Source organism: Beta vulgaris, chromosome 8 (assembly GCF_026745355.1).
Source record: "Beta vulgaris subsp. vulgaris cultivar EL10 chromosome 8, EL10.2, whole genome shotgun sequence".
NCBI lineage: Eukaryota > Viridiplantae > Streptophyta > Magnoliopsida > Caryophyllales > Amaranthaceae > Beta > Beta vulgaris.
In genome coordinates, this window is record NC_079209.1 from 1893486 (window position 1) to 1921369 (window position 27884).

The following is a 27884-nucleotide window of genomic DNA, read 5'->3' on the forward strand; positions in this document are numbered from 1 at the left end:
GTGATATAGTGTGTGTTAAAATGATATAGTGTATGTTACAATGATGTAGTGTATGTTAAAGTGATATAGTGTATGTTAAAGTGATTTAGAGTGTGTTAAAATAATATAGCGTATGTTACAATGATATAGTGTATGTTAAAGTGATATAGTGTCACGTGCCTGGGCTTGATCCACGCTATTTTTAGTGTGAACCGGGTCCACGCAAGTCGGATTGAAGTTTCAAAACGGATGGAGTATTATATTATATTTGCACCATCGAGTTGTTGAAATACATAGTGGTAATAACCTTTTTTTCAATTGGCTGTATAGAGGGCTGTTTTGGTACAAGATCAGCTTGAATTCCTTTTGTTAAATTGGGGTTAGTGACTAGTTTTATCCAGTCACTGTGTTAATTTTTAAATTTATAAGTTGTAGTTCGAGATTTAAAGAAAATCAAATGAAGGAAAAGATAAGGGACAAGTAAGTTGGTGCGAGATGTTATGGATAGTGTTAGGTTAGAACGAGATCAAATGGGCTTGTTAGAAAAATATAGACTTGAATTTTTGTAATTTTATGTTAAAATTAGATCGTATTTTCTAATAATTTGTATTTAATATTATTATAATAATCATCCAAAAGAGCCTAGCTAGCTTTATTATAATTTGGGTAATTAGATAATCAAAAATTTTTTTGGTGAAAAGTTAAAGCTAAATATGGCTTTTAGAGATTTACGACTATGGATCCAGGACCAGACTAAAACTGGTTGCACCGATGAACCAGAATTCGGAATTTTTTCCGACAGTGGAGTTGAGCCGTTGAGGTGTTACAAAATAATAATAGAAACATATATCTCATGAATCCAAGACACCAATTGAACAACATTATCGTCTACCAATTTCATTGTAGAGAACTAAGTGCGATCCATCTCTTAAACATCGTAAAAGATTCTCGAGGCTTGTATTCAGGGGCTACATGTCCTGCTCCCTGCAAAAAAAAAAAATTGCAATTTGTCTATGACATAGTTTTACCTTAGGTATAGTACTAGTCTTATATGCACATCATGTATACCATCTTCACTTATAAAAAAAGTCAAAATATTTTGTCCATTTTAATTTTTTGATTGAAGTATTTGATGTATATACCTTTTTTAAACTTTTTTAAAATAACAAGTTGAAATGAGAAAGAGGTTTTTAAATTGTTCTCTTCTGTAAAATTTTAAAGACACAACGAAAATGTTCAACTATTACACAATGTAGGGCCTTCGAGTCCACCATAAGTATGCTATTATCTGCTTTGGCCAAACCCGCACAAATTTGTTATTGGGCTCCTCAAAATGCATCATACTAATGTCATTGGTGAACTCTTATGAATTAGTTAACTCCTTCTTATCTCCCCGATGTGGGACTTGGGATGTATATCCAATAATCCTCCCCTTAGACTAAGGACCACAAACTTCCCCGGCCTCCAACGATAATCCGTCTAATCATCTTGCACAACCGCCAACCCGCGAAACACACTAAGTGACCACCACATGCAATAATATCATGAATACTTTGGACGCTAGGCACTAAGCACATCTTTTCCATCACGAGGTCACTAAGATAGCCTCCATATCTCCTTAGATCTTATGCACCATGCCTCCGAGTTATGTATGCAGCCAACATGTTTTCGCTACATGCTTCCAAGTTGCAACCATGACATTTTCCTGCTATACAACTGCATGTCCATGCATTAGCTAAGTCACCCATCTTCGAAAAACATACAGAATATATACCACCAAAGATTTGTACCCTCGCCTGAGAGCTACATTGCTCTACACCTAGCATTCTCCAGCAAGCTTACCATGGGGTCCCCCATTGTATGCACATTCTCACGGCTGAACTGTAATACCCCGAACCTTAATCTCGTTTTATTAGCTACTAATTATGTTTAGTTTACTTGTGTCGTAAACTTTTTTCGTAATCATCGTGGTCAAGGTTATTTGCTAAAATATATTTGATTTGACAAAAGTAAAGTTTATTATGGCAGTACTTATTATAATATGGTATATAGTTTTGATATTTTATTAAATATGAAATATCAACATGACCATACATTTCATCTTCTTGCTCAAGCTTCATCTCCTTGTTCCCCAAGCATTCTAGAAGACCTTGATCCCCAATTATTCTTTGTCATTAAGCCTCCAATTTCTTAATGAAGTTTTCCTTTCCTAAAATTTCTATAAATAGTGGGTTAATTTCACCATATCTCAGCCACTTGAAATTTCAAACTATAACCATAGCCTCCATTAGCACTACTAAATAAAAAATAAAAATTCCATTGACGTGTCTTCTTCTTGTTGAGTATCCACGAATTACCCCAAATACCCACTCTCCTTCTCCTTTGATTTTATGTTTCCATACTGGATTTTTCTAATATCTTCTTCTTACAGTCAGAATTTGCCCATGCTTTCTTCATGAAAGTTGTAGATATCGAAAAGTTATTGATTTTAGACCCAAAAATCATTCGATTCGGAGTTCAGAGCCAAGATTACTGCCAAATATTATACTTCGTCTCGCTTCTTTGTTCTAATCATAATTCATGATACCCAAAGTCTATTTTCTTGGTTAAGAAAGCTACGATTTTATGAGAATGATTCTTGGAGGTAAAGAAATGACGATATTGAAATAATAAAGAAAAATAATTAGCATATAAGGTAACCTTTATGTCTAGCATTATATATGATTTTTTGTAAATGTTATGTGTAACTTTTATGTGTAGCATTATATGTGATTGCTCGTATATATCATGTGTAACATTTTACGTCCAGTGAATGTGTGTATATTTATGTATGATTATGTATGTGATACTAATCATGTGATGTTACGCTATAAAATGTGAAGTATATGGTATTATGAATGTTATATGTGAATTATGAAAGTAATGTGAATCCTATGTGTATTATTTATGATTTATGGGTGTTGTGCGGCAATATTAATATATACAAGTTTTATAAAATGTGAATGGGTATGCTAGCTTGGAGTTATGAACAATAAATGGGAAAGTATAATCAGGTGGAGGACATCTGTTTACGATGTACGAAACGGACCAAAAGTTAATGATAATGTTCTGTCCAAAACTTGTACGTACTTGCCGATGAACTAAGCTCACGTTAATGGTCCTTACGGGTAGAGTATTCCTTGTTATGTTTTTTGACAATATTTCCGAACAATTATCAAAATGATATTGTATATGCATGTGTATGAAGATGTTTACGAACTAAAACAGTTTTTGCGGGATAGAGTAAAGTTACCGAGTTTTCCACTCATTTTAGATTACTTTTTGGTGTTTTCCTCTTCTTCTTTTTTTATGTAATTATTCAAGTATTATGAAGATAGTTCAAGTGTAGTTATGACATGGATATCCGAGTGGATTATGTTGAAGTGATTCAATACAATTTGGGATTTTTATTATATTATGTATTATGAGTAATCATTACTATTATAGTTGAGAGTTTGTATAATTTAGAGACGTTTTGAAGGCTATTATTTTGTTGGTGGGCTCATAACACACAGCTTGAGTTCCATTTCCGCTGCCAATTATGATTAATAAAGGTTATGGATTTTCGGAGCGTTACACGAACTGTCGACTATAATACCATTTGTAGGCCCACAATCCCATCTACAGGTCCACCTTAGTAATATATTGTTCGCTTTAGGCCAAGCTTGCACGAATATGTTACTTTCCAAAAGGCCTCATTCTAATGTAGTTACTTAACTTTTATAAACTAGATAACTCATTGTTATCTCTTCGATATATGACTTCGTATGTATATCCAACACACAATAATGTGATTATTAAACAAGAATTAGGACGCAATATGTCTAATGTTTATGAACTAAATAAATGTTTGATGTTACTAATTAAGTAAAGTTAAAAAGGGAACATTTGTAGAACTTTCTTTTATTTCTCATATATAAGACATAATTTGTGTCTGAACCAAAAGTCCATAAAAGGTGCTCATAGATCAGATCATTTTGGTTTTGATTCCTAGTTTGTTGAAGCTATGATGTATAGCGCACACCACATGTGAGTGTTCCACATTGATTAAATAAGAGAGATGGGTTCACTTTATAATGCAAAGGGGTTACTCCCCTTATTGCCATATGGTTTTAAGGTGGAACCTCCTTTGTGTTGTGAAGTGGACTCTCTCTCCTTGTGATGGGTGCGGCCCAGACCCATATTTATCATGGTATCAGAGCCAGGCCCACGATTGGGATCGTTAATTACTCTGGGCCCTTTGAAAAAGGGACCTCACATATGAGGGGGAGTGTTGAAGCTATGATGTATAGCGCACACCACATGTGAGTGTCCCATATTGATTAAATAAGAGAGATGTGTTCACTTTATAATGCAAAGGGGTTACTCCCCTTATTGCCATATGGTTTTAAGGTGGAACCTCCTTTGTGTTGTGAAGTGGACTCTCTCTCCTTGTGATGAGTGCGGCCCAGGCCCATATTTAACATAGTTTGATTTTTTTGTCTGTCCAAAATTCCAAATAAGAAGAAAAGAAAACGAATAAGTACTAGTAGTTAAACTATTGGGTGATGCTTTATTACCTTGATTGTGGTGAATGTCAAATTAAAGTGGCCATTTGAATACTCTGTGACATATCTGCATGAAACATATGGTTCCATAAATTACTTACATTGATAAAAACATGTGGTACAATTCATGGAATATTACATATGGCAATAACATCATAAACACAGTATATAATATCGATTATTGTCCAACAACAACAACAACAACAATGACGACAATAACAACAAAATTAATGATAGTTGTGTTGTTCTCATTGTTGTTGTAGTTAGCGACTAGAGCGAAGCTAAATAAGCAACATTTTCTTTTATAATTAGTTTATAAAATGGGAAAAGACAATAATGTTTCATCATTTCAAATCTAAGGGTGTGTTTTGTTAAAAAGAAATAACACAATTACTTATGATAACGTAAATGAACTTTTCTAAACCATCACTAATCATATACTTCTATGAACATATATTGTTTGGACATATGTAAACCTCATTAAATATGTAAACATCACTAACCCTATCGATTATTATCCAACGACAACAACGACAATAACAACAACAAAATTAATGATGTTATTTGTGTTCTTATTGTTATTGCTGTTATTGTTAGCAACGAGAGCGGATCAAAATAAGCAACATTTTATTTTTAGTTAGTTTATAAAATGGGAAAAGGCAAATAATGTTTCATCATTCAAATCTAAGGGTGCGTTTTACTAAAACAAAATAACAAAATTACTTATTATAACTTAAAAGGACTTTTCCAAAACATCACTAAACATATACTTCTATGAACATATATTGTTTGGACATATGTAAACCTTATTACATATGAAGCCTCTTAGAATTTTGAACTTATCTTAACATATTTTGTATACTCTTACTTTGTTTGAACTTATTTAATTTGATCCTTTTAAGCTTATTATATCTTAAATAAGTCAAAATTAAAATAGTTATCAAAAAGCACAATGTGAGTTGCTAATTACATGTAGAGCAAACCAAGGATGTCTTGGCCTAGTGGTTAAGATTGAGGTACTGTGAACGATAGGTCACAGGTTCGATTCCCCCTCCCCTTCTTTGTACTTTATACCACCTTCGTGGCTCATATGGATCAAAAAATTTACATGTAGAGCAAAATTTGTGCAAAGTCTACTAATTTAAGGAATTGACATGCATATCTCTAAATAAATTACCCCGCAACTTGGCCATTCGAAAACCAGGGCCTCCATTCCTCGTTATTTGGGACAATATTCAGCTTCTTGATCCATTTCAGGGTGGACACGTAAGGACACCACGCATCCTGGTCACCACTGTTACACATTGTCAACGTAATTATGTAATTAAACAATGTAGTGCATTTAGGCTATGTTTAGTTCACCTGAAATTTTCTGATCTGAACTTATCTGATCTGATCTGAACTTATTTTTTCTGATCTGATCTGATCTAATCTGAACTAATCTGATCTGATCTGATCTGATCTGATTTGATCTGATTTACAAGATTTTATCTTTTATAAAATATATTATTACTATTTTATTATTACTTTGTAATTCATTATTATGCAATACATTATAAGATCTTATTTATAGTATTACTATTTATCATTTATTTCTATTACAATTTTATTATTAATAATATAATAATATTATCATTATTATAATAAAACAACAATAATTATAATCATAACAATAATAATTATTACTAAAAATAATTATATAACCCAAGTCATTAATTTATAAGAGCACTTATACAATGTTTCACACTTTCCCTTTAAAAAAATGTTTCACACTTGAGAAGTCGGCAGACCAACTCTTTTTTTTCCATATAAAATACATAAGATATATAAACAACTAGACTTACGCAAGAAAGAAATAAATAGTGTGCAATTCAAATAGCTTGAGAGATTTGGAATTCGATAGGAAGAGGTACACCGAATCTAAACTTATAATTTGTATCTCGCACTTAGCTTATTTTGAAATGTAATCCGAACTTAGTAGTTTCGTTGTCATGAATTTGAGCTATTATATTTTATATATTTCTTAGTTTTGCGTCAATCTTATGTTCTTAACACGTGGCTTTTAATTTTCTATTATTTAATAACAACAAAATAACTTAAAATAATAATAACAATGATATTTATAATGATACAACAAGATTAACAGTAATTACCAATATTAATAATTAATAAGTACAACAACAATAATAATAATCCTTTTGAACAAATGTACTACTAAATAATAATACTCCGTTTGTATTTTTTTATCTTTCTCTCTTAGAATCTTGACACTATTAATAATTAGAGAGAATCTTTTAGATTTTTCTCAATATATAAGAAAAAATATAGTCATGTGGGGTCTTGTTTGATTCGTCTCAATGAGTACTTTATTAATATTCAATTATTATAATTTTTACTAATATGTAATGAAAGATATTTAATAGTAATAATGAGTTATTAAATATAAGCATGATATGAACTGATTTGATCTGATCTGATCTGGTCTGATCTGATCTGATCTGATCTGAACTTATTTTTTTTATCTGATCTGATATGATTTGATTAGATCTGAAATAAGCAAAAATAAGGTGAACTAAACATAGCCTTAGTATCTTCTTATAGCTTGTTTGGTTAACATTCAAATGCATGGTTATACTGTTCTAAAATAAGCTAAGCTTCACATAAATTAGAAAAGCATTTCACTTATTTCATAACAGAGAATTCTGTTGTTATGAGTCGTAATAGCTCAAAAATTTTAATCAATATAAGGTAATTTTATCGGATAGGCTTTTTTCGCTAGGCTTGCAAAATAGTAGAATATTACGATTCTACGTTATGTAACTAACGATTTGATCCTATCCCCTTTACCGCTCCAAAGTAGAATTCCGATCCTAACATATTTGATGAAAAATACTATTGTAACTAATTTAGATAGAAGGAAGTATGTGATTAGGAAATGCCTAAAACTCCATCAAATAAAATTACCTTATACATCTAACAAGAGTACCTTTTCAAAAGTTGTCAACTCGTTGTCCTTAAAAGTTCTTTTTTTTTTTCATTTTAGACTAGTAAACTTTCTGATTACAGATTTAATTTTGACTTTTTGAGTAATGTTACCAAGAAAAAGAAAGAATGACTTACCTAAAGATTAGTGCCCTAAGAGGTTGGGTAGTAAGATTCTTGTGATAGCCGATGCTACTTTCAATATCTGTCCTGTACTTTAACACGTCAATTGCAGCAGCACCGTAACAGCGAACCCATTGGCCTATCGTTCCCTGAACACAATATAAACAATCACATCAACTAGTTCTAATGGTATTTTGTGCTTGTGGATATTGACAAATCTCTAGAAATTTTCCTAATGTGGGTTGAATAAATTTCTTTTTCCTTGATATATTCTATTTCTTGAGATATGATTGCAAATATATATACAATAAACTTTTCCTTGTCAAAAAGAGTTTTCTAAACATATTGTTGGCGTTTTTCAGGACCCTATTCTTCAATTCCAAGGTTGATGGTGCATTGGTGCTACATTATAATAAAAAAGGTTGTTGAACATATTGCTCAATTTCTAAATTTTCATGATACCACAAACGCCTCAAATTTGATTGTTATTACATTTATGATCACATAAAAGATGGTTTTATAGCTACTGAGCATGTGGAATAGCTTAAAGTTAAGTGAGTGAGCAAATTATGTCAAATCGTTGCAAATAATATGAAACGGATGTAGTAGCATTTTCACCATCAATTTAGTTCTCGTTAGTTGACTGGTTATGCAACCCCGACTGTAACTAGGAGGGTGTTTGTGAATTGTGCACGAATCTTCGCATGATATATATGCCATAGTTGATAGGAACGGTATCACGTGACACTCTTTTGAAACTTCTAATACACATATTTACAATCTCGATAAAAAATGTTAACAATGTGTAGTTACTAGGATTCGAACACATGACCTTTGCTATAAAATGTGAGAGTTTGACCACTAATACATTACAATTTCAGTGTTTTATGTTTCAAAGTAAAACATAATAAAGTCTTACAATTATATGTAAGCAAAAAATATGTAGATAAGCTTTTTGATTTCAACCTTTTTATTAAGTACTATAATAACATTCTCTTACCCCAAATTCCATTAAAAGTGTTATTATTATCCCCAATTCCTTAGATTTTTTTTTTTGAACAACTTATCATAGCATAAAGTCCATTTTACAATTTCTCACTATTAGACAGTTATTACGAAAAACTAATAAAATCAATTATAAAATTTATGAATAATAATATATTTGATGATTGTAATTGACTCGGGGCATTGTCCGCGTCAAAATACTTAGTAAGTTTATAAGACGACGGGTTTGATATATTATTGTATTCTGATTGACCAACACATACAAAAGATAAAACAGAGGTTTTGTTCTTTATAAGAAAAAGAAAACTAAATTTTGGAGGAATGAATATATACTTTCCAAGATTTTCCTTAAATATATTAAGGTTGCTTAATTTTAAGAAAACTCTCAATAATGACTCATGTTTTGAGAATTTATAGATGATGAATTGACAATCCAAAGAGAAAATTATACTTCCTCCATTTTTTTTATATGTTACACTTTCAAAATCATGGACTATTAGACAGTTTTTGTAAAAGAGAGATAGAGACAAAGAAAACAAAATGGTCTCATGTGAACATCAGAATGTGATAGGGGAGAGATAGAGAAAAGTTATTACCCAAAATGAAAGTGTAACATTTAATTTGAAACTTCTTATAATAAAAAGTGTAACATGTAAAAAAACGGAAGAAGTACATATTTTGATAGAATAGGATATTCATATTCTTCGCATTTATCTTTTATATATTAGGAAACCTAACTATATTAGAATACTATATACAAAATATATCCAAAGAATATCCTATTCTATCATATTTATTAAACTTCAAATGACCCAATATTATGTGTTACTTTATAGTGTGATATTAATGATGAAATATGTTAATATTTTTCTTTAAATTACATATACTCTTTTAAAGTTAATCAATTAATCCTAAAAAGTTTCACTAAAGTACAAATTTGAATTCCAATAAAGTTTCTATAATTATATATAAGCTAAACTGATTTTTTAATAAAAAAATTCAAGAGATCCTAATTCAGGATAAGTTAATCAATTAATGCTAAATAGTTTCACTAAAGTACAAATTTAAATTCCGATAAAGTTTCTACAGTTATATATAAGCGAAATTGATTTTTTTAAAAAAAAAATCATGAGATCCTAATTCAGGATCAATTTGATTACCTCTCGAACATGAAGAGCTGCTTGCACTTGAATGTTATTTGCCCATTGGTTAGAGATCAAATGATCGTTTTCCTACACCACCCCAAACAAATCGTTCGATGTGATAAATGATAAAATATTATGTGCATTATAACAAAATTTTATAAACTTACTCTTACAATAATCAATATTATTTAACCATATTTGATCCGAAAAAAAAAAAAACATAATTCAGAAAAATAATTACCTTTATATAACAGTCCCTAAATTTTAAGCAATTATGAAATCCTTTTCTAATAATAATAAATTATTATTAAATTCTTCTAGATTTTGAAAAAGATGACATGTCAAATATAATTAATTAATTTTAATAAATTATAACGGCATTACTATTTACCGTCCGTATTTACTTGAAATCGCCCATATTTTTTCAAATTTTTCCTAAACTACCCATATAATATACTCACTCACTCTATCTCTCCTCTCACTCTCATTCTCACTTTCTCTCACCTCACCCCAACCACCGCAGACAACCACCACCATGAGAACCACCACCATCGAAACCACCACCACCACTGGAACCACCCGATTTTTTTTTTTGAAAAATGACACCGAGGAAACGAAATGCTCCATGGAGGAAACGAAGCAGATCTTCGTTTCCTCCATCTCTGTCATTTTTCAAAAAAAAATTGTGGTGGTGTTTTCGGTGGTGGTTTCAGTGGTGGTGGTGGTTCCGATGCAGTGGTGGTTCCGGTGCGGTGGTGGTTCCGACGGTGGTGGTTGAAGTGAGGTGAGAGAAAGTGAGAATGAGAATGAGAGGAGGGGAGAGAGAGAGAGAGTGAGTATACATAAGGAGTAGTTTAGGAAAATTTTGAAAAAAATACGAACGATTTTTAGTAAATAACGAATAGGTTATATAATCTGCATGCAATGAATCTATGGACAAGCTCACATTAAAAGAGAGCCTGATCATATAAAAGTCTAATGAAATTTACATTTAACATGCCTCCAACGTGAAATAGCCATTATATACTTTTAGCCACCTCTTATTCAAATTTTAATATCTTGCAAGGAGCGTCGGCCGTGACCACAAAATTATGAGTATGCATGATGCCATGACACTTTCTATGCATTATATGTTTTTTTCTTTAAAAAAGTGTATATGTCACATAAAAAAGATTAAAAAAAAAATGTTTCAACTGCATGTAACACAATTGGATGCAGGGAAGAAGTAATACCCGGCACCACTCGTTCGGTGGTGGATTGATGCATTTAGGGTCAAGGACATACTCCTGTTGAACTGGATTAATGCACTGCATAATTGTATGCTACCCATTACACTCCAATATAATTATTCTACGCTAATTTAATTACATTAATTATTCACCAAAAAGGCATTAATTATACTAAATTAATCATTCACCATATTAATCGTAAGTCTTTTGTAGATATTTATTCTTTTTGCAGGATTTCTCAGAACTTCTTACCATGCTTTCTTGGTGTTTTTTTTAAAGATTTATAGTATACTTTTCGGTTCATCTATTGAACTTCTGAGATTTTTAATAGAACCCCAAGTAAATAGTAATGAAATAAAGAAGATAAGAGGAAGTTAAGCAAAGTCCACATGTACATTTCATGTTTTGCACCACTATAAAAATTCATGTTATGCACTCATCATTGAACTTGTATACATTATCGCAAATCGGGAATACACATTATTGCTCTGAAGCCAATATTATAGATTTAAGGGTAGTTTGGTTCTAGATATGAAATGGAAAGAAAATAGAAATAAATAAAAAAGGAAAAAATGATGATAAAAATGGTCATATTTATTGGATGTTTGGTTCAATAATCTATGGAATGGAAATGGAATGGTAACCATTACTACCAAGTAATGGATTTTGTTACTTGAGGGGGAGGAGAGGTAACAAATTGGGGGAGTCCATTATCATTTATCACCAAGTAATGGTAATGGTTTGGTGAGGAGTTAAACCAAACAGACAAACATGAAGAAAGAGAATTGGTAATTAATTCCGCTTCTTGAACCCTAAGAATAGTGAACCAAACATGCTCTTACAGTGGATTTGTGTGCAAGAATTCCCCGTTATATATTTTTTTCTAGGGGTTTTTTTGGTATTAAAAATAGCTTTTCTATGACTTACTTTGAAGGTTTCACTTTTTTTGTAAATTAATGAGCGACGCAGCGCAATAATGTAGATGGGATTCAATTTTAAGTCTTGGGTATCCCCACAATACTTTATCAATTAAGGGTGCGTTCTCTTAACCTGAAAAAACCTGAAATATCTGAACTGAACTTATTAAACTTGATTGACCCTTAGTGGAACTTACTTCCTCCGTTTTTTTTAGATGACCGTTTTGACTTTTGATATTATTCACATGTGTAACTTTGACTATTTTTTGTAATTTATACTTAAGAAAAAAATAGTCATGTGGGATCTTGTTAGATTCGTCCCAATGTATATTTTCATAATATCAACTTCGTATTTTGCTGATTGATAATTAGAGATATAAAGGTTTACAATAGTGCATTGACATGTGTGTCTTAGGAAAACGAATCAGTTAAAAAAACAGAGGTAATATTTTATAGTGTTGCGTGAGACTTGATCTAACCTAATATGAATTTCTTGAACCTAAAACTTCTTTTTTAAGATAAAGAGAACATACCTAGATATCATCCACTTTAACTGTTTCACAGTTATTGTTCATTCCCCAACATTTATCTAATCTTAATGCTTATGTCTTACTGTTTATTATTGAGCATAAATAACATATTAGTTTGGAATATGTGGAAGCCTTTAATTTTTTGGTGAAACTTGAACGTAAGCAGTAATAAGGGAAATGAATACACTAGACCACTTACATCTAATACCATTTCAAGATTCCTCCTGCATCGTGCGTTACGATCGGTAATATTTTTCCGATAATCCCCTTTGCAACTTGATTTGGTCGACTAATAAATAGGAGATACACGATGCATTAGAAATAAATAATTAAATTAGAAAGCAAAACAAAAATCAGCAATTGGAAAATAATTTTGGAGGAGAATAACATAAATATCTCGTCATTATTATAAGTGAAGATTCATTAATCGCATAAGAAAACTAGATTGCTAAATGACGTCCTAAAATTTCTTACTTATGCCTTAAATACGTATTTTATACTGTATTTGCATATCCTCTTTTTACTCTTTCCGTCACTTTCCCTTCCCCTTCTTCTTTCACCACCCCTATGAACTATGAAGTGGTAGCCATCACCATCAATTTTCCGACGAGCTTGATATTATCACCGACAAATGGTGAGACAAAGAGAAATGGTGGAAAGTGAAGCAATGAAAGCAATGAAAATGGCTAAGAAGCCTTATTGTTGAGATGGATTGCAAGAAACTTTTTAATCAGCTTCATGCAGGAAGTAGTGATGTAACTCTGTTTGGGAGAGTAGTTAAAGATATCTTAGCCATAACACCTGTTTGTTCCCATTTCGTCTTTGTTCATGTAAAGAGACAAGGTAATAAGATTGTCCATCTCTTAGCTTAGATGTGCAAATCTGCCATGGAGCTAAGAGTGTGGATAGAGGAATTTCCTTCGGAAGTATGTACTATCGTAATGGCTGATAAGCCTTTTGCTTAATAATATTATTTCTCTTCTGGTAAAAAAAAAAAAAAAGAAAGCATATTGTACTCCAAAGTCTGGAAAATCAGATTTGTAAAGGAGAAAGTGCAAAGGTTCTAGACTTCATCACAATCATTAATGATATTAGAAGTGGAAAATTGAATTTTTCTTTCAATGCAGGAAGTTGGTATATTTGCATGTAGTTTTACCTGAGTTTGGTATTGCTCAATTATCAAATTTGAAGTTGTGAGCATAAGAATTTACAAGCTACGGGAATTAGAAAGGAGGTTTGATTTGTACAAGAGCATATCTAGAGCAAATAATGACAGTCCCCAACGCCAATCACCACCATATCACACCTAGTATCCCACCTTTCTTCTAGATCTTCTCTATTTTTATCGATTTAAAAAAAAAATCAAAAAAAAGGAGGTGTTCACCATGAACTCCCCCACCACCGGTGGAGGTGCCCATGACAGACGTTCCACCACAGGATGAGGCGTCTGCGCCTGCCATAGAAGCATGTGCCTGCCATAGGCGCCTCTTAATATTTTCAAAAAAATATTCAAAAAAAAAGGGGAGGCATCCACCATGAACGCCCCACCACCGGTGGAAGCGTCTACCATGGACGCCTCCACCATTTCTGCGCCCGCCATAGGCGCCTTTCAATATTTTTAAAAAAATATTCAAAAAAAGGGAGGCATCGACCATGAACGCCCCACCACCAATGGAGGCGTCCACCATGGACGCCTCACCCTGTGGTGGAGCGTCTGTCATGAACGCCTCTCTCTATATATTTTAAAAAAAAAAATCATTCTGTATATAAATTTGTACGGCTGCATGGAAAGTTTTGGTGGTGGCGGTACGGCGGCGATGAAACAAGTTGTGGTGTGGCGACACCAATGGTGGTGTGGTGGAACTAATGGTGGTGTGGAAGAAGTAGGGAAGGGGAAGTGAGTGAAGAGTTGAAAGAAATGTGGATGGCTCTTTTCTGTAGTATACTAGTGGAAAAATAAGGAAGGGCTGCGCTAAAAAATGCCCTTAGGGCTGCGCTTTTTGACAGTAGCCTTTCAATAGCATCCCTTCACAACTCCGTCGGCATGATTAGTGCAAATCATTTCAGGCTTTTTGTCGCGTTTCTGGGAGTTTTTGAGAGAGAAGAGAGGATGAGAGAGAAGGAGGAAATGGAGGAGGGATGTGAGAGAGGAGAAAGGAGAGAGAAAGAGGAAAAGGGAGGAGGGACGTGAGAGAAGAGAGAGAAGGAGGGATAATATATTTGAAGCCCGCGAATTTTTTATTTCAAATTTTTTTAAGAAGGGCTGCGCTTTTGAAGAAAAGCGCAGCCCTACATAACAGAAGGGTTGCGCCTTTGAAGAAAAGCGCAGCCTTTCACTTAGTAGGGTTGCGCTTGTAGAAAAAGCGCAGCCCTTCTGAACGTAAAAAGGGATGCGCTTTTTCTACAAGCGCAACCCTACTAAGTGAAGGGCTGCGCTTTTCTTCAAAGGCGCCCCTTCTGTTATGTAGGGCTGCGCCGCTTTTGAAGAAAAGCGCAGAGCGCAGCCCTTCCTTTTTTTTCCCTAGTGGTAGTAATAAACATTTGAACTTTCTAGAGTAATGGTGGCGGTGTTGGTGGTGGTGGCAGTGGCAGTGTTGATGGTGGCATCTCCCATGGTAGTGGTGATAGAGCAAGGGGGAGGGGAAGGGAAGAAGAGAAATGAAATAGAGGTATAAATATACATTATAAAAATACTTTATTTAAAGCGTTCGTAAGAAATATTAGGACGTCGAATAGCAAATCCCTAAGAAAAAGATCTACTTAAAGCCAACACATACAAACAAACAATGAAACGATCACAGAAAAGGGTACTCTAAACTTTGTTAGGTGTTTTTTAGGAAAATGACCAATTTACACTCTAATTTTTGGTCAAACTTACAAGTAATGACTAACCTCATAAAGCTCGTCGGAAAGTAGAGATATGCGATGGACATAATCCAGTTTTATTTGATCATCAAGGTAGAAAGATGACAATGGATTCACTAGAATATATCCCTGAATATAATGAAAACATTATGAAAAAATTGTTGAATTTTTAGAGGAGAAAACAGAAAAATTTGGAGAAAATAAAAAGACTACATTTATATATATTTCTCACACAAAAATGAATAAACAAAGCATGCAACTCTTAAATAGGCATGTAAAGCACTACTAATAACATCTTAATATGAGCAATAAAGAGAGAAATTAGGAACATACCATTACGTAACTTGTAAATAGACTTAATATTTCTCACTTTGCTATCATGTGCAACTCACATGTTCACTAGCTTAGGTGTCTTTGTCTCTTTTGTCTTTACTTGTAATCAATCTTTCTAGGGATTGCTTCCTTAGTTTGTTCTCTACTATATAAAGAGAATTAGGTTAGTTGTAAGGATAACACAACATAATATAATACAAAGGTGGAGCCGTCATTCAGGGCTACCAACCTCAAGCTCCTTCCGGCTTGCTGAGGCTCTATGTCTGTCAACTGTTAGCAGCCTTCATTCTCTCACATTTATTTGATCTTCATGGTATCAGAGCTTGAGAGATAAGTGAATAAGCTCTTAATTAAAGTTAGTTGCTTTCTTAGTATTGCTAGTTAGTGCAAAATTGATATCTTTGAGTGTCTGCTGTTGAAACAAATCTTTATTTTGTAGACATTTTTCTTTCTGTCAAAGTTTCAAACTTTGTGTCTCTAAAAAAATTCTAAGTTGAAGATATGACTAGAGGAGAAAACAACAAAACAATCATAGAGTGTAATAGTCGATTGTACTTACACCCTTCTGATGGTCCTAATTAACACCTTTTAATTAGAAATTCAGCTTACAGGAACTATTGACTACAGACCATGAAGAGATCCATGGAGATTTCTCTTGCTACCAAGAGAAAGCTTCGTTTTGTTACTAGTGCATTAACAAAATCAAGCAATCACCCTGTGTTAAAAGAAGCCTGGAAGCCTGTAATAATATGGTGATAGCTTGGATGCTTAACATCATGAATGAATCAATAAGGAGATCAGTCATGTACATTAAGTCATCTAAAGAAATTTGGATGCGCTTAAGAAACAGGTTCACTGTGAGCAAGGGAAACAGAAAATATAGGCTAAACAAGAGCATCTACGAAGTGAAACAAAATGAAAGACCCGTGTCTCATTATTACACTGACTTGAGAGTTCTTTGGGAAAAAATTGAGTCAATGAATGATCACCCTCCTATTGCAAAGTTAACTACAAAATCAATGCTTATATAGAAGCAATAGATCAATAAAAGGAAAAACAGAAGTTGTTTCAATTTCTTAATGAACTAGACATAGGTTATGGGGCTTTAAGAAGTCAAATCTTGCGTATGAGCACATTGCCTACGGTTGAAACAACTATATCAATGGTACAACAAAGGAGTCTCAATATGATGTTTGGGAAAATAAAAGGACGAGAGTGCTGCCATAGCTCTTTATAGCAAGCACGAAAGTAAACCTTTTTTGCACAGTGTGTAAAAATACTAGCCACAGAACGGACAATTGTTGGTTTATAGGTTTTCCATCTGGAAACAACAAAAACAAGCAGTTTAAGAACTTTAAACATGTTCAAGAGAAATGAGGGTTTCATGGCAAAAAAAAAGGTCAAGGAAGCTATGGTGGTCACAATGCAAAGAAGCAAGCCGGTTATAATGCTCAGATGAATGTGGGAAGTGTTAAGCTTGCAGCTGCAATAGCTCCATAACTTTAGAGTATGATGAAATTTGGTGAAGCTCAAGTAATGTTGCTATTAAACAAAATGATGAAGAGCTTGAAAATCACATTGTAGGTATGATATATTGTCACTATGTGAGAAACATAGAAAGTGTATGGATCATAGATTCGGGTGCTTCCGATCATATGATAGCCAGTTTGGAGAAGCTTCACAATGTAATGCAATTGATGCATGAACCTAAAATAAACTTACCTAAAGGAAGGATAGCATATGTTACTCACATTCGCAATGCTTATCTCTCTAATATGGAATTGAGTTGAAAGAAGTTCTATTTTGTCCCTAAATTTAAACAAAATTTGTTGTTTGTTTAAAAACTTTGTGAAAATAATAATTGCTCAGTGAGTTTTTGCAAAGATTATTGTGCTCTGCATGACTGCATCACACAAAAAACTAAAGACATAGGGACTGCCACTGGTGGGCTTTACAATCTTCAAAATCAGCCTTTTCCAAGCCAAGACTCAAGACCCTTTTCCAGCTCAAACACAACCCAAGATAAGAGGTTTAAAAGTGTGCCCAAGAAACTTAAGGCAAATGTTAGCTACTTAAGCTTTTGAATTAAGTGTTAGTAACACTTTTGAATTAAGAGGTCCGATCCGCTTTTGGACCAGTGCACATCCCTACATACAATATATAAGATTAATTTACCCTAAAAAAATATAAGATTCATTTCCATACCTGAAGATTCATTATTGCTCCGTATCTTGCTTCATTTCCTATGGAACAAGAATTCAAAGAAGGATTGATTAAATGATTTTTACAGAAAAATATTTACATAGGTTTTGCTATTTGCTTTTACCTTTGCTGTACAAAAAGAAACAAAGAAAGAGGCGTACATTATTCGTCTCTCTAGTATATATGGCAATAGGGGTAGGACATGAAATAAAGGAAAAGAATAGCAAAAAAAAAAAGGACGTGACTGCATATTAATTAAAAGAAATAAAAAGATAAAAAAAAAGACATAACAAAAAGAAAATTGTGTAAATTTACAACATAGTCAGTTACTTTCCTCTCAACTAAATTTTTAGAAAAATTTCAAAGGACCTAATTTAGTGAGATAAATTAATTAAAAATTTAAAAATCTCTAATTTATTAATTATAATTAAAATTAATTAAATTTTCTACATGTTTTCGCACGCATCGTGTGTATATAAGACTACTAGGTATATAGCCCAAGAACAGAAATTATCATGTGTTCTTTATGCAAACAATAAATAATATCAACCTTTTATTTCCTTCTTTAGTCCCATAATGCCATTGTTATCTTTCCCAGCTACCAAAAAGTTCAGTACAGATAAAGCTCATATGAACTGCTAGAAAACTTTATAAAAAAAATAAAATTAGATCTACATAAGATATAAGATTCACTACTCGTACTATTTGAATATGTTAAAACTTCTTGTAAAATGTAGTTTCACTCATATATGCTGTTTTGCCAATTCTAACACTAACTAACAATTCCTTGATTTGTAGGCTGACCATTAAGGAAATTTAAAAGGGAATAATTGTAAGTACCATGTACAATTTCCAGTGTTAGAGATGGAACGATTTTTCCCGAATATGACGCACCAGCTATGTAAAGAGGATTCCTTGCAAATTCAGGATATTCCATAAGCCACTGTATATATGCATTGCAAATTAGCACTCGATCGGAGTCATAATATATTCACCAAGTTGCAACTTTATATTTATGCTATGATAAGTTACCCCATATTAGATCGAACCATATCATAATCATATTGAATTTAACCATTAAAATTAGACTAGAAGTATAGACTAGACCATTTTTCTCTATAGAGACAACGTTACGATGATATGAGACTAGACAACGACAATTAGTTACGCTAGATTAGGTCAGGAAAAATCAAACTTCTTAGCCCTTTTATTTACACAAAGCTACATATTGTCCAATAGTTCAAAAACCAAAAACAAAACAAAGATGAATCCTTAAACTCTATTGTAATACGAGAATTCAAGTCCTCTTGGTTGATCTCTCTCTAACAAAGAAAATTGATCAAGCATCTATTTTTTTTTTCAATGCTACCATATGGACTATCAATTTGACGCTATTTACAAATTGGACTTCCGTAATCATGTATCATTTATAAGTAAGGAAAAAACAATCACGTGGAATGTTGTTGGATTCATCTTGATATTTACTTTCAAAATATCAAGATAATAGTGAGGAAGCTAATTAATGGCATAATGAATTCTCTTTTGGAGTATGATTATGCTTTGGTTGAAAGTGCATAGCTCAACATGATCATGGATCTTCCATCTTGGATTTGGGTTCTATGTTTCATTTTTTACTATGCAAGGAGTTGGTTTAGGATATGAAGTAAAATAAGCTCTAGAAGGTTATGAAGACTATTACATAAATAAACTGATATTGTAATAAAAGGAGTTAGTTAGAGTTAGTTAGTGCTTAATATTCTGTTAGGTGTTCTAACAAACTCTACTATAAGTAGCATATGTAGTCATTGTTTTTCTCTCTGATTTTTGACTACTCATTCAATAAGAACACATTGTTCTTACTTTCTCTCTCTTAACCTCAAATCAGTTTATACTGATTCACATGGTATCAGAGCGGATTTCGTTCCTTGGAATCTGCATTTGATTAAATTCTTGAAATCTTTTCTAAATCCTTCATTCGTTTCTTCTCGCCAAGCTTTCAATTCTTTTCCGCAATTAATTCAAGAAATTGAAGCTAGTTATCAATGGTGGCAGAAAATGAAACATTGAATGGAGCAAATTTTGGAGGAAATACTGGAGCAAATGCTTTGATTCACAACAATATGAGTTCAGCCTATAATGATCCTTTCTTCATTTCAAGTTCAGATCAAACAATTGGTAAGCTGTTCCTGTAAATTGTCTGGAAATAACTTTCTGAGTTGGAAGCGAAATGTTAAACGTGCTTTGATTGCCAAAAATAAAATAGGTTTTGTAGATGGAAGTATTACAAAACCTGATGAACTTGATAGTGATTTTAATAGGTGGATGCGTTGTGATTATTTGGTTACATGTTGGTTAATGAACTCCATGGATAGTGATATAGCTGAAAACTTTACATATGTGGGATAATTCTGCACAGTTATGGTCAGAATTAGGTGAGAGATATGGACAATCTAATGGTCCTCAGATTTATCAACTTAGAAAAGAGTTAGATAATCTGAAACAAGAAAATTTGTCAATTGTTTTATACTTTGGCAAATTAAAGCGATATTGGGATGAATTACATCATTTGAGAAGTTTTCCAGTGTGTTCATGTGGTATTATATCCAAATGTTCTTGTAATTTTCTGAAGCAACTCTCAGACTTTGAAGCAGAAGATAAGGTGATGCAATTTCTGCTAGGGTTAAACAGTGGATATGACAATGTCATTTCGAATATTCTTGCTATGGATCCTTTGCCTTCAATCAATAGAGCCTATTACATTGCTCAACAGATTGAGAAACAAAAGGAAGTGAGCAATGTAAATCACTTATCTCATGAGATAAATGCTTTAGCTGTTCAGAAGTCACAGCATAATATCAAGAAAGATTGGAGAAAAGAAAAATTGGATCATAAGTGTGATCATTGCAAAGGAAGAGGTCACACGAAGGACCAATGTTTCAAGATAATAGGCTATCCTGATTGGTATAATCCTAAGAAGGCAGGTTCTACTTTTGGTAAACATAACAAATTGGCTGCACATGTCATGACTGAAGGTTTGGATTATGATGATAATCCTTTGGATTTTTCTGCTGCTGGTCCTTCCTTGGTTAGTTCTGTATCTGATGGACAATCTGGTGGTCTGGATGCTAACACAATGCAATCTATTATTCAAGAAGTCATGAAGACTCCAAAAGGTAAACAAAAGATGGAGGAATCTTCTTCTGGAGGAAATCATTTTGCTCATTCTGCTGCAGTTAACAGAGGAATTACTGGAGCACTTTCAAACCATCATGATACTTATGGAGGTATACATTCTTTTTTTACTCAAATTAATACTGCTGGTATGTCTAGTGTCTGGATTGTGGATTCAGGAGCTACTGACCATATGACATATGATCAGACCCTCTTTTGTGCTAGAAGGAAGCTAGCTAAGGCTTTGGAAATAGGCTTGCCTGATGGTAGTTGTAATTATGTGGTTGAAATTGGTGATATTTTGCTTTCCTGTGGTATTATGCTTAAGCACAACTTGTTGTCACTTGGACAATTGCTTGATAATAATTCTATAATTGTGAAGTTTTCACCAACATAATGTGTATTCTCTAATTCTCATTCATCTTCTATTCTAGCTACAGGACAAAAGACTAATGGATTATATCTTCTCAATTCTCCTGTAACCTTAGACACTTCTTGTCATACTTCTAATACAATATCAAATCCTGATTCATCTATTTTAAGCTTTGCTTCACTCAAAAATCCTACATCTTCTTCTGTAAAACTGGATATTATACATGCTAGATTAGGGCATGTTTCTCTCTCAACCATGAAACATATCTCCATTTGTCAGTGTTCTCATCTTAATGATTTCTTCTGTGAAGTGTGCATATTTGCAAAACATCATAAATCTTCTTTTCCTAGAAGTATCAATAGAGCTTCAAATTGTTTTGATTTGATTCATATTGATCTTTGGGGTCCTTACAAAACCAAAACTCTTCTTGGAGCTTCCTATTTTCTTACAATCCTAGATGATCACAGTAGGTGTACCTGGACCTACATGCTTCAAAACAAAATGCAGGTCTTTAGAACTATTGAATCCTTCTTTACTATGATTCAAACTCAGTTTAATGCCAAGATCAATGGATTAGGTCTGATAATGCACATAAATTATCCAGGAACAATGCTCTACTTTCTTCTTGTCTAAAGGTGTGCTTAATCAAAGAAGTATTGCTGGTGTTCCACAGCAAAATGGGCGTGTGGAACGCAAGCACAAACATCTTTTAGAAATAGCAGAGCTCTCAAATTTCATGCTTCTATGCCCATAAAATTCTGGGGTACTGCATCCATGCTACTTTTCTTATCAATCATTTACCATCTTCTGTTATCAATTGGAAAACTCCAGTAGAACTTCTTTACCACAAACCACCTGATTATTCTTTTTTAAAGGTCTTTGGATGCCTATGTTATGCTCACACTAAGACTAAAGATAAATTTCTTCCTAGATCTACTAAATGTGTTTTCCTTGGTTATTCTTTTGGACAAAAAGGATACAAAGTGTATGATCTAACTACTCACAAGTGTTTTGTAACAAGAGATATCATTTTCAAGGAAGATATATTTCCTTTCAAAATATAAATGTTGTCCCTACTGATGCTTATAATGATTCTCACATTACAAATTCTCCTATCATCAGTTTCCATGATAGTCCTCTCTTCTCTTCTACATCCCCTACTTTTCCTAATTCTACTTCAGCTTTTGATAATGTTTCTTCAACACCTTCTATCAATCCTGTTGCATCTCCAGTTCATATGAACAATATTTCACCTACCATATCATCTAATACCTTAAATCATGAAAATCCCTATACCTCTCCTTCTACTGATCTTTCTAATCCTTCTATTTCTCATATTCCAGTTCCTTTCACATCTAGCTCTCCTGCTTCCCATGATATATCTTCTTCTTCTCCCATACCTACCAATCCTATGTCTTCCATTAGACACTCTTCCAGAAATATTAAACCTCCTCTCAAGCTCCAAGATTATGTTTGTCCTAGCTTGCCTAATACTTCTTCTTCTTTGTTTTTCTGTTAATACACAATCTGCTAAGATGGAACCTTCTACTTATTATCAAGCAAATGTTTATCCTGAGTGGCAACTTGCTATGCAAAAGGAATTAGATGCACTCGAAAGTAATGATACTTGGGAATTGCAAAAGTTACCTAAGGGGAAGAAAGCAATTGGGTCTAAATGGGTGTTTAAAGTGAAATATAATCCAGATGGTTCTATTGACAGACATAAGGCTAGGTTAGTAGCTACTGGCTACCAACAAATAGCTGGGGAAGACTTTACTCATACATTCTCACCTGTTGCTAAGATAGCCACAGTGAGAGTTGTTATCTCTCTTGCTACTGCTAAGCATTAGCCTTTATGTCAACTTGACATAAACAATGCTTTTTTACATGGTTACTTAAATGAAGAAGTGTTTATGAAGCCTCCTTTAGGCTATAAGAAGGCCAAGTCAGGAGATGTTTGCAGACTCAAAAGATCTCTATATGGTTTAAAGCAGGCTTCCAGACAATGGAATAAAGAATTGAATAAATTTTTGTTTAGTCTTGGCTTCATTCAGTCTAAGCAGGACTATTCTTTATTCACAAGAAATCTTGATGGTGAATTTGTGGTGATTTTGGTGTATGTGGATGACATGGTGTTGACTGGCACTAGTAGAACTCAAATTGATCATATCAAGGCAGCCTTAGACAAGGCATTTACCATCAAAGACTTGGGTGACATTAAATATTTTCTGGGAATAGAGGTCATCAGGAATTCTTCTGGAACTTTATTGAGTCAAAGAAAATACATATCAGACATCATTAAGGACTTGAACTTGGTTACTTCAAAGCCTGTTTCTTCACCATTACCTAAAGGTTTGGGTCTATCTACTGATCAAGGTGAAATACTTGAAGATCCTGAAGTGTATAGAAGGCTTGTAGGGAGATTGTTGTATCTTAATATCACAAGGCCAGATCTTTCTTATGCTACACAACATCTTAGCCAGTTCCTAAGTTGTCCAAGAAAGCCTCACCTTCAAGCAGCAATGTATGTGGTTAGGTATCTAAAGCACACAATCAATATGGGGTTATTCTATTCAGCCTCTTGTGATCTTAATCTCACTGCATATAGTGATGCAGACTGGAGCTCATGTATGTTTAGCAGTAGATCTCTCAGTGCTTACTGTGTCTTCTTGGGTAATCATTTAGTTTCTTGGAAAACTAAAAAACAAAGAACAGTAAGTAAATCTTCTGCAGAAGCAGAATACAGAAGTATGTCTTCTACAGCTTCTGAAATTGTGTGGATTGAGGGTTTGTTGCAAGATTTACAAGTAAATGTTACACTTCCTATTTATATGTATTGTGTAATCAGGCTGCTGAACATATTGCACAGAATCCTGTCTTCCATGAGAGGACTAAGCATCTCAAGAGAGATTGTCATTATGTTCGAGAACAAGTAGAAGCTGGATTCCTTCAAACTGCTCATGTTCAAAGTTCTGCACAGCTTGCTGATCTCCTCACCAAACCTCTTCCAGGACCTCAGCATCTTCTTTTAGCTTCCAAGCTTGGTCTTGTTGATTGTTCACAAGTCCAGCTTGAAGGGGGAATATGAAGACTATTACATAAATAAACTGATATTGTAATAAAAGGAGTTAGTTAGAGTTAGTTAGTGCTTAATATTCTGTTAGGTGTTCTAACAAACTCTACTATAAGTAGCATATGTAGTCATTGTTTTTCTCTCTGATTTTTGACTACTCATTCAATAAGAACACATTGTTATTACTTTCTCTCTCTTAACCTCAAATCAGTTTATACTGATTCACAAAGGTGTTTCTTGCATACTATAGGCCTTTGGATTCATGACTCACAAGTGATGGAATTAGTTAGGAGTTGAAAAGTATCAGGAAAAAAAATCATAGAGCGTGAGAATTGAGTATTCGGGTGAATTATTAATGATTTGAAAATCAGGATTAAAAGAACTTGAAAAATCCGCTAACAAACTAACCTTCTCCAAAAACTCATATGCTTGATTTGAGGAGTTAATATCACTGGGATGGTGAATGTCGTTAGTTGCGTATGAGAACCCAGCGCCAGCAGGTAAATCCAGAAATATTATGTTTGCAACCTGTAAATATTCATTGATCTCCATTCTCAACTTTACGATAATTATTTAAAAGATTTATATACAACAAACTTCATAATGAAAATAAAATACTTGCGCCACTTTCTACAGTTTCTTACATATGCTTGATTGTCTATAATACTTTCTCTATTTTCTTTATCTTGTTTATTTTCACGCTATTCGATGCATTATTTTGATCAATAAAATCTTTATTACTCATAGCGAAATTTTAATAAAAGTTGATATTATGAAAATATGCATTTACATGAATCAAACAAGATGTCACTTGATTCTGTTATTTCTTATACATATAGAATAACATAGAGGATAAGCTAAGACAAGTTGATGAGTAGTGATCACTATACAAGTGTAGCAACTAGAACAAAGGAGTGATCGACTTTGTAGGGACCCTCTGGAGCATATGGCTATTAAGAAACAAAGTTGTTTTCAATCCTGACTACAACTTAAACCCTAGTGATGCATATAGCATTTTCAATCATCGGAAAACAAGATGGCTAAACTATGCCATCAAGCCACAAAATACCACAACCTCAAATGCTAGACAAAAGGTACAACCACTAGCAGCTAAGTGTAATTGGAGTAAAAGCTGGAAAGAGAATAGTAATCACTCGACTATAATCATAGATGGAGCTTGGAAACAAAACAAGGCTAGAAAGGACAATCCGGGAGTGGCAGTCTATGGATGGGAAATTTCACAAAAGGATAAGACAATTGCACAAGGTAGTCAGATGCTTAATGCTAATTCTCCTATTCAAGCGGAGGCTCTGGCACTTCTATTTGGCATGAAGGAGGGCAGGAAACATCAAATAAAAGATCTAGAGGTCTTGACAGATTCCAAACAGCTAATTGAGGGGATCAAAGGGAACAAAAATGCCTTTTCAAATATTTGACATATCATAAAGGATATTCTACTTGTAGCAGAAGGCTTCTCTTCCATTAAAATAGTTGAAGTTGCTAGAGAGAAAATAGAGAAGGCACATTGCGTAGCTACCCAAGCTAGAAAGATTGGCCAAATTTCGTAACTACTTTTTCTAATATATCTATTCCACTGTCAAAAAAAAAAAAAAAAAAAAAAAAAAATCGGATATACAATTAAAAACGCAAAAAAATGTTGTGATCACTTAATAATTCGTTTAGAAATACCTTGGTCCAAGAATAAGGATTCGGCCTAAGTCGCGGTAGATCAACATCCCAACTTGATGTTGCGTAGTTGAAATTAATTCCGGAGTAGTTGAAGAAAAAAGGACCTTCGTCGTCGTCACAGCATATAGGAGATGTCATACATTGAACGTACAATAAGGTTAGTATTTATTAAATGTTCAATTGCTTTTTTTTGGAGTTTTCCAATTCTATTTATATATTCACTAGTTTTCAAACTCATATGTATGTAATTCATGTTTATCTTATGATGTTTACCATATGGAGTATTCTTTATTGTTCAAATTTAATTATAATGGCAATATAATTTTTTTTAAAAAAAAGCATACAATGTTGTTGGATCTTAATTCTTATAGAAGTATAAAAGCATATTGGATCTCTTTAAAAACCTAATTTTTCCTCTAATTTTTTTAGTTACACTCAAAAGGCTCTCACACATTTTAACAACATACAATTTTAGCATTAATATATCTAATTATATAAAAGTAAAAATTATGAAAAATAGATATTATAAAACCATATGAAAAGACGAATCGAACAAAATCCTGCATGACTAAATGTTTTCTTATAAATAAATAATTAAATAATTAGATCAAAGTAATATATGTAAATAGTGTCAATTTGTGTTACAAAACAAGATCGGTCAATTCTTATGCATGCAATAGAGCATCGACAAGACGACAACAATACACTAACGTCTAACGATAAGATGATAGTAAGGAAAAGAAAGTGAATTTACCAATATGCCCAAAGACAAGATCTGTCAACGAAGAACAACCAGGTCCTCCAGAGAGCCAAACTAAAAGTGGATCTGTTGCTGGGTTTTTCTCCGATTCTATAAAGTAATAAAATAGCTGCACTTCGTCCTCCCATACTCCAATATATCTACAAATCGTCCACGCAAATTAGAAGCCAACAAAATATATAAACATGAAAAGATTAAACATATATAATATAAGTATATAACATAACAAATTAGTTCATCAAATATGATCAATTTTATTCTTTTTGTCTATAAGTTTACCATATATATCGGATATTGAATGAGAGCTTAATGGTGAAAAAAGTACTTAGCAATGGACCCGTGACCTTAAGATTACAAGTTGAAACTCGAACTTCTATCAATTATAACAAATGCAACTTCATGTAGTAATTAGATATTATTAATGATTTAACATACAAAAAATGAATTTGGAACTTGAAGAGTCATACCCAGTTTCGAGCTTGAAAGGTAGATTTCCAGGAAAGCCAGGTAAATGGTCCACAATTGTAGTTGAAACCGATGACACAAAACTTAACCATAGAAGAAGAGGAACAACACTTGATAATAAATTCCTAATTACACTTGTTGTCATTTTTTTGACGTGTGCGCTTGTTGTGTTACTTGGAGTATGATATACGTACAGTAAATAATTCACCAGAAATTTATATTATTACTTCACAAAGAAAATTTTTTAAAAAGGTGAAAAACATCAACATCCCTTCTTCCATTCAAAATAAAAATAATTGAAGTAACATGCGCAAAGACGAATGAAAGTGGTGTCGAATGAGAGTGCGTGTCAATAAAAGGATGGGGCAGTTATTGAGCAGGTTGGTCAGCTGGCAAATCATATCAAATAAAGATAAATAAAAAATTAGTGAATTTTTATTATTTAAAAACGGCGTAT

At 33.1% G+C, this 27884-nt stretch overlaps 1 protein-coding gene across 4 annotated transcripts; it reads right to left on the bottom strand.

Moving 5' to 3' along the window:
* Positions 1–751: 751 nt before the first annotated feature.
* LOC104900574 (serine carboxypeptidase-like 7) lies at positions 752–27587 on the bottom strand. 4 transcript variants are annotated; one of them, XM_010688020.3, is made up of 14 exons: positions 27430–27587; positions 26957–27102; positions 26203–26306; positions 24922–25041; positions 18737–18839; positions 17900–17937; positions 15389–15490; positions 12696–12785; positions 11053–11127; positions 9836–9907; positions 7686–7819; positions 5743–5859; positions 4578–4632; positions 752–963 (listed from the first exon to the last, which is right to left on the bottom strand). In XM_010688020.3, the coding sequence occupies exons 1-14, from the start codon at positions 27570–27572 to the stop codon at positions 877–879; spliced, it is 1386 nt and encodes a 461-aa protein (XP_010686322.2). In that variant the 5' UTR covers positions 27573–27587; the 3' UTR covers positions 752–876. The 4 variants fall into 4 exon arrangements, with proteins under 4 accessions (XP_010686322.2, XP_010686325.2, XP_010686324.2 ...); XM_057391226.1 differs by lacking the exon at positions 752–963 and adding an exon at positions 1033–1684; XM_010688023.4 differs by lacking the exon at positions 15389–15490.
* Between the last annotated feature and the right edge of the window lie 297 nt (positions 27588–27884).

Coding starts and splice junctions, on each gene's coding strand:
- LOC104900574 (XM_010688020.3), bottom strand. CDS start 27,572: ATGACAACAAGTGTAATTAGGAATTTATTATCAAGTGTTGTTCCTCTT. Junction 5,860..7,685: donor CTTAGGGCACTAATCTTTAG/GTAAGTCATTCT, acceptor AATGTGTAACAG/TGGTGACCAGGATGCGTGGT. Junction 964..4,577: donor TGACATTCACCACAATCAAG/GTAATAAAGCAT, acceptor TTTTTTTTGCAG/GGAGCAGGACATGTAGCCCC.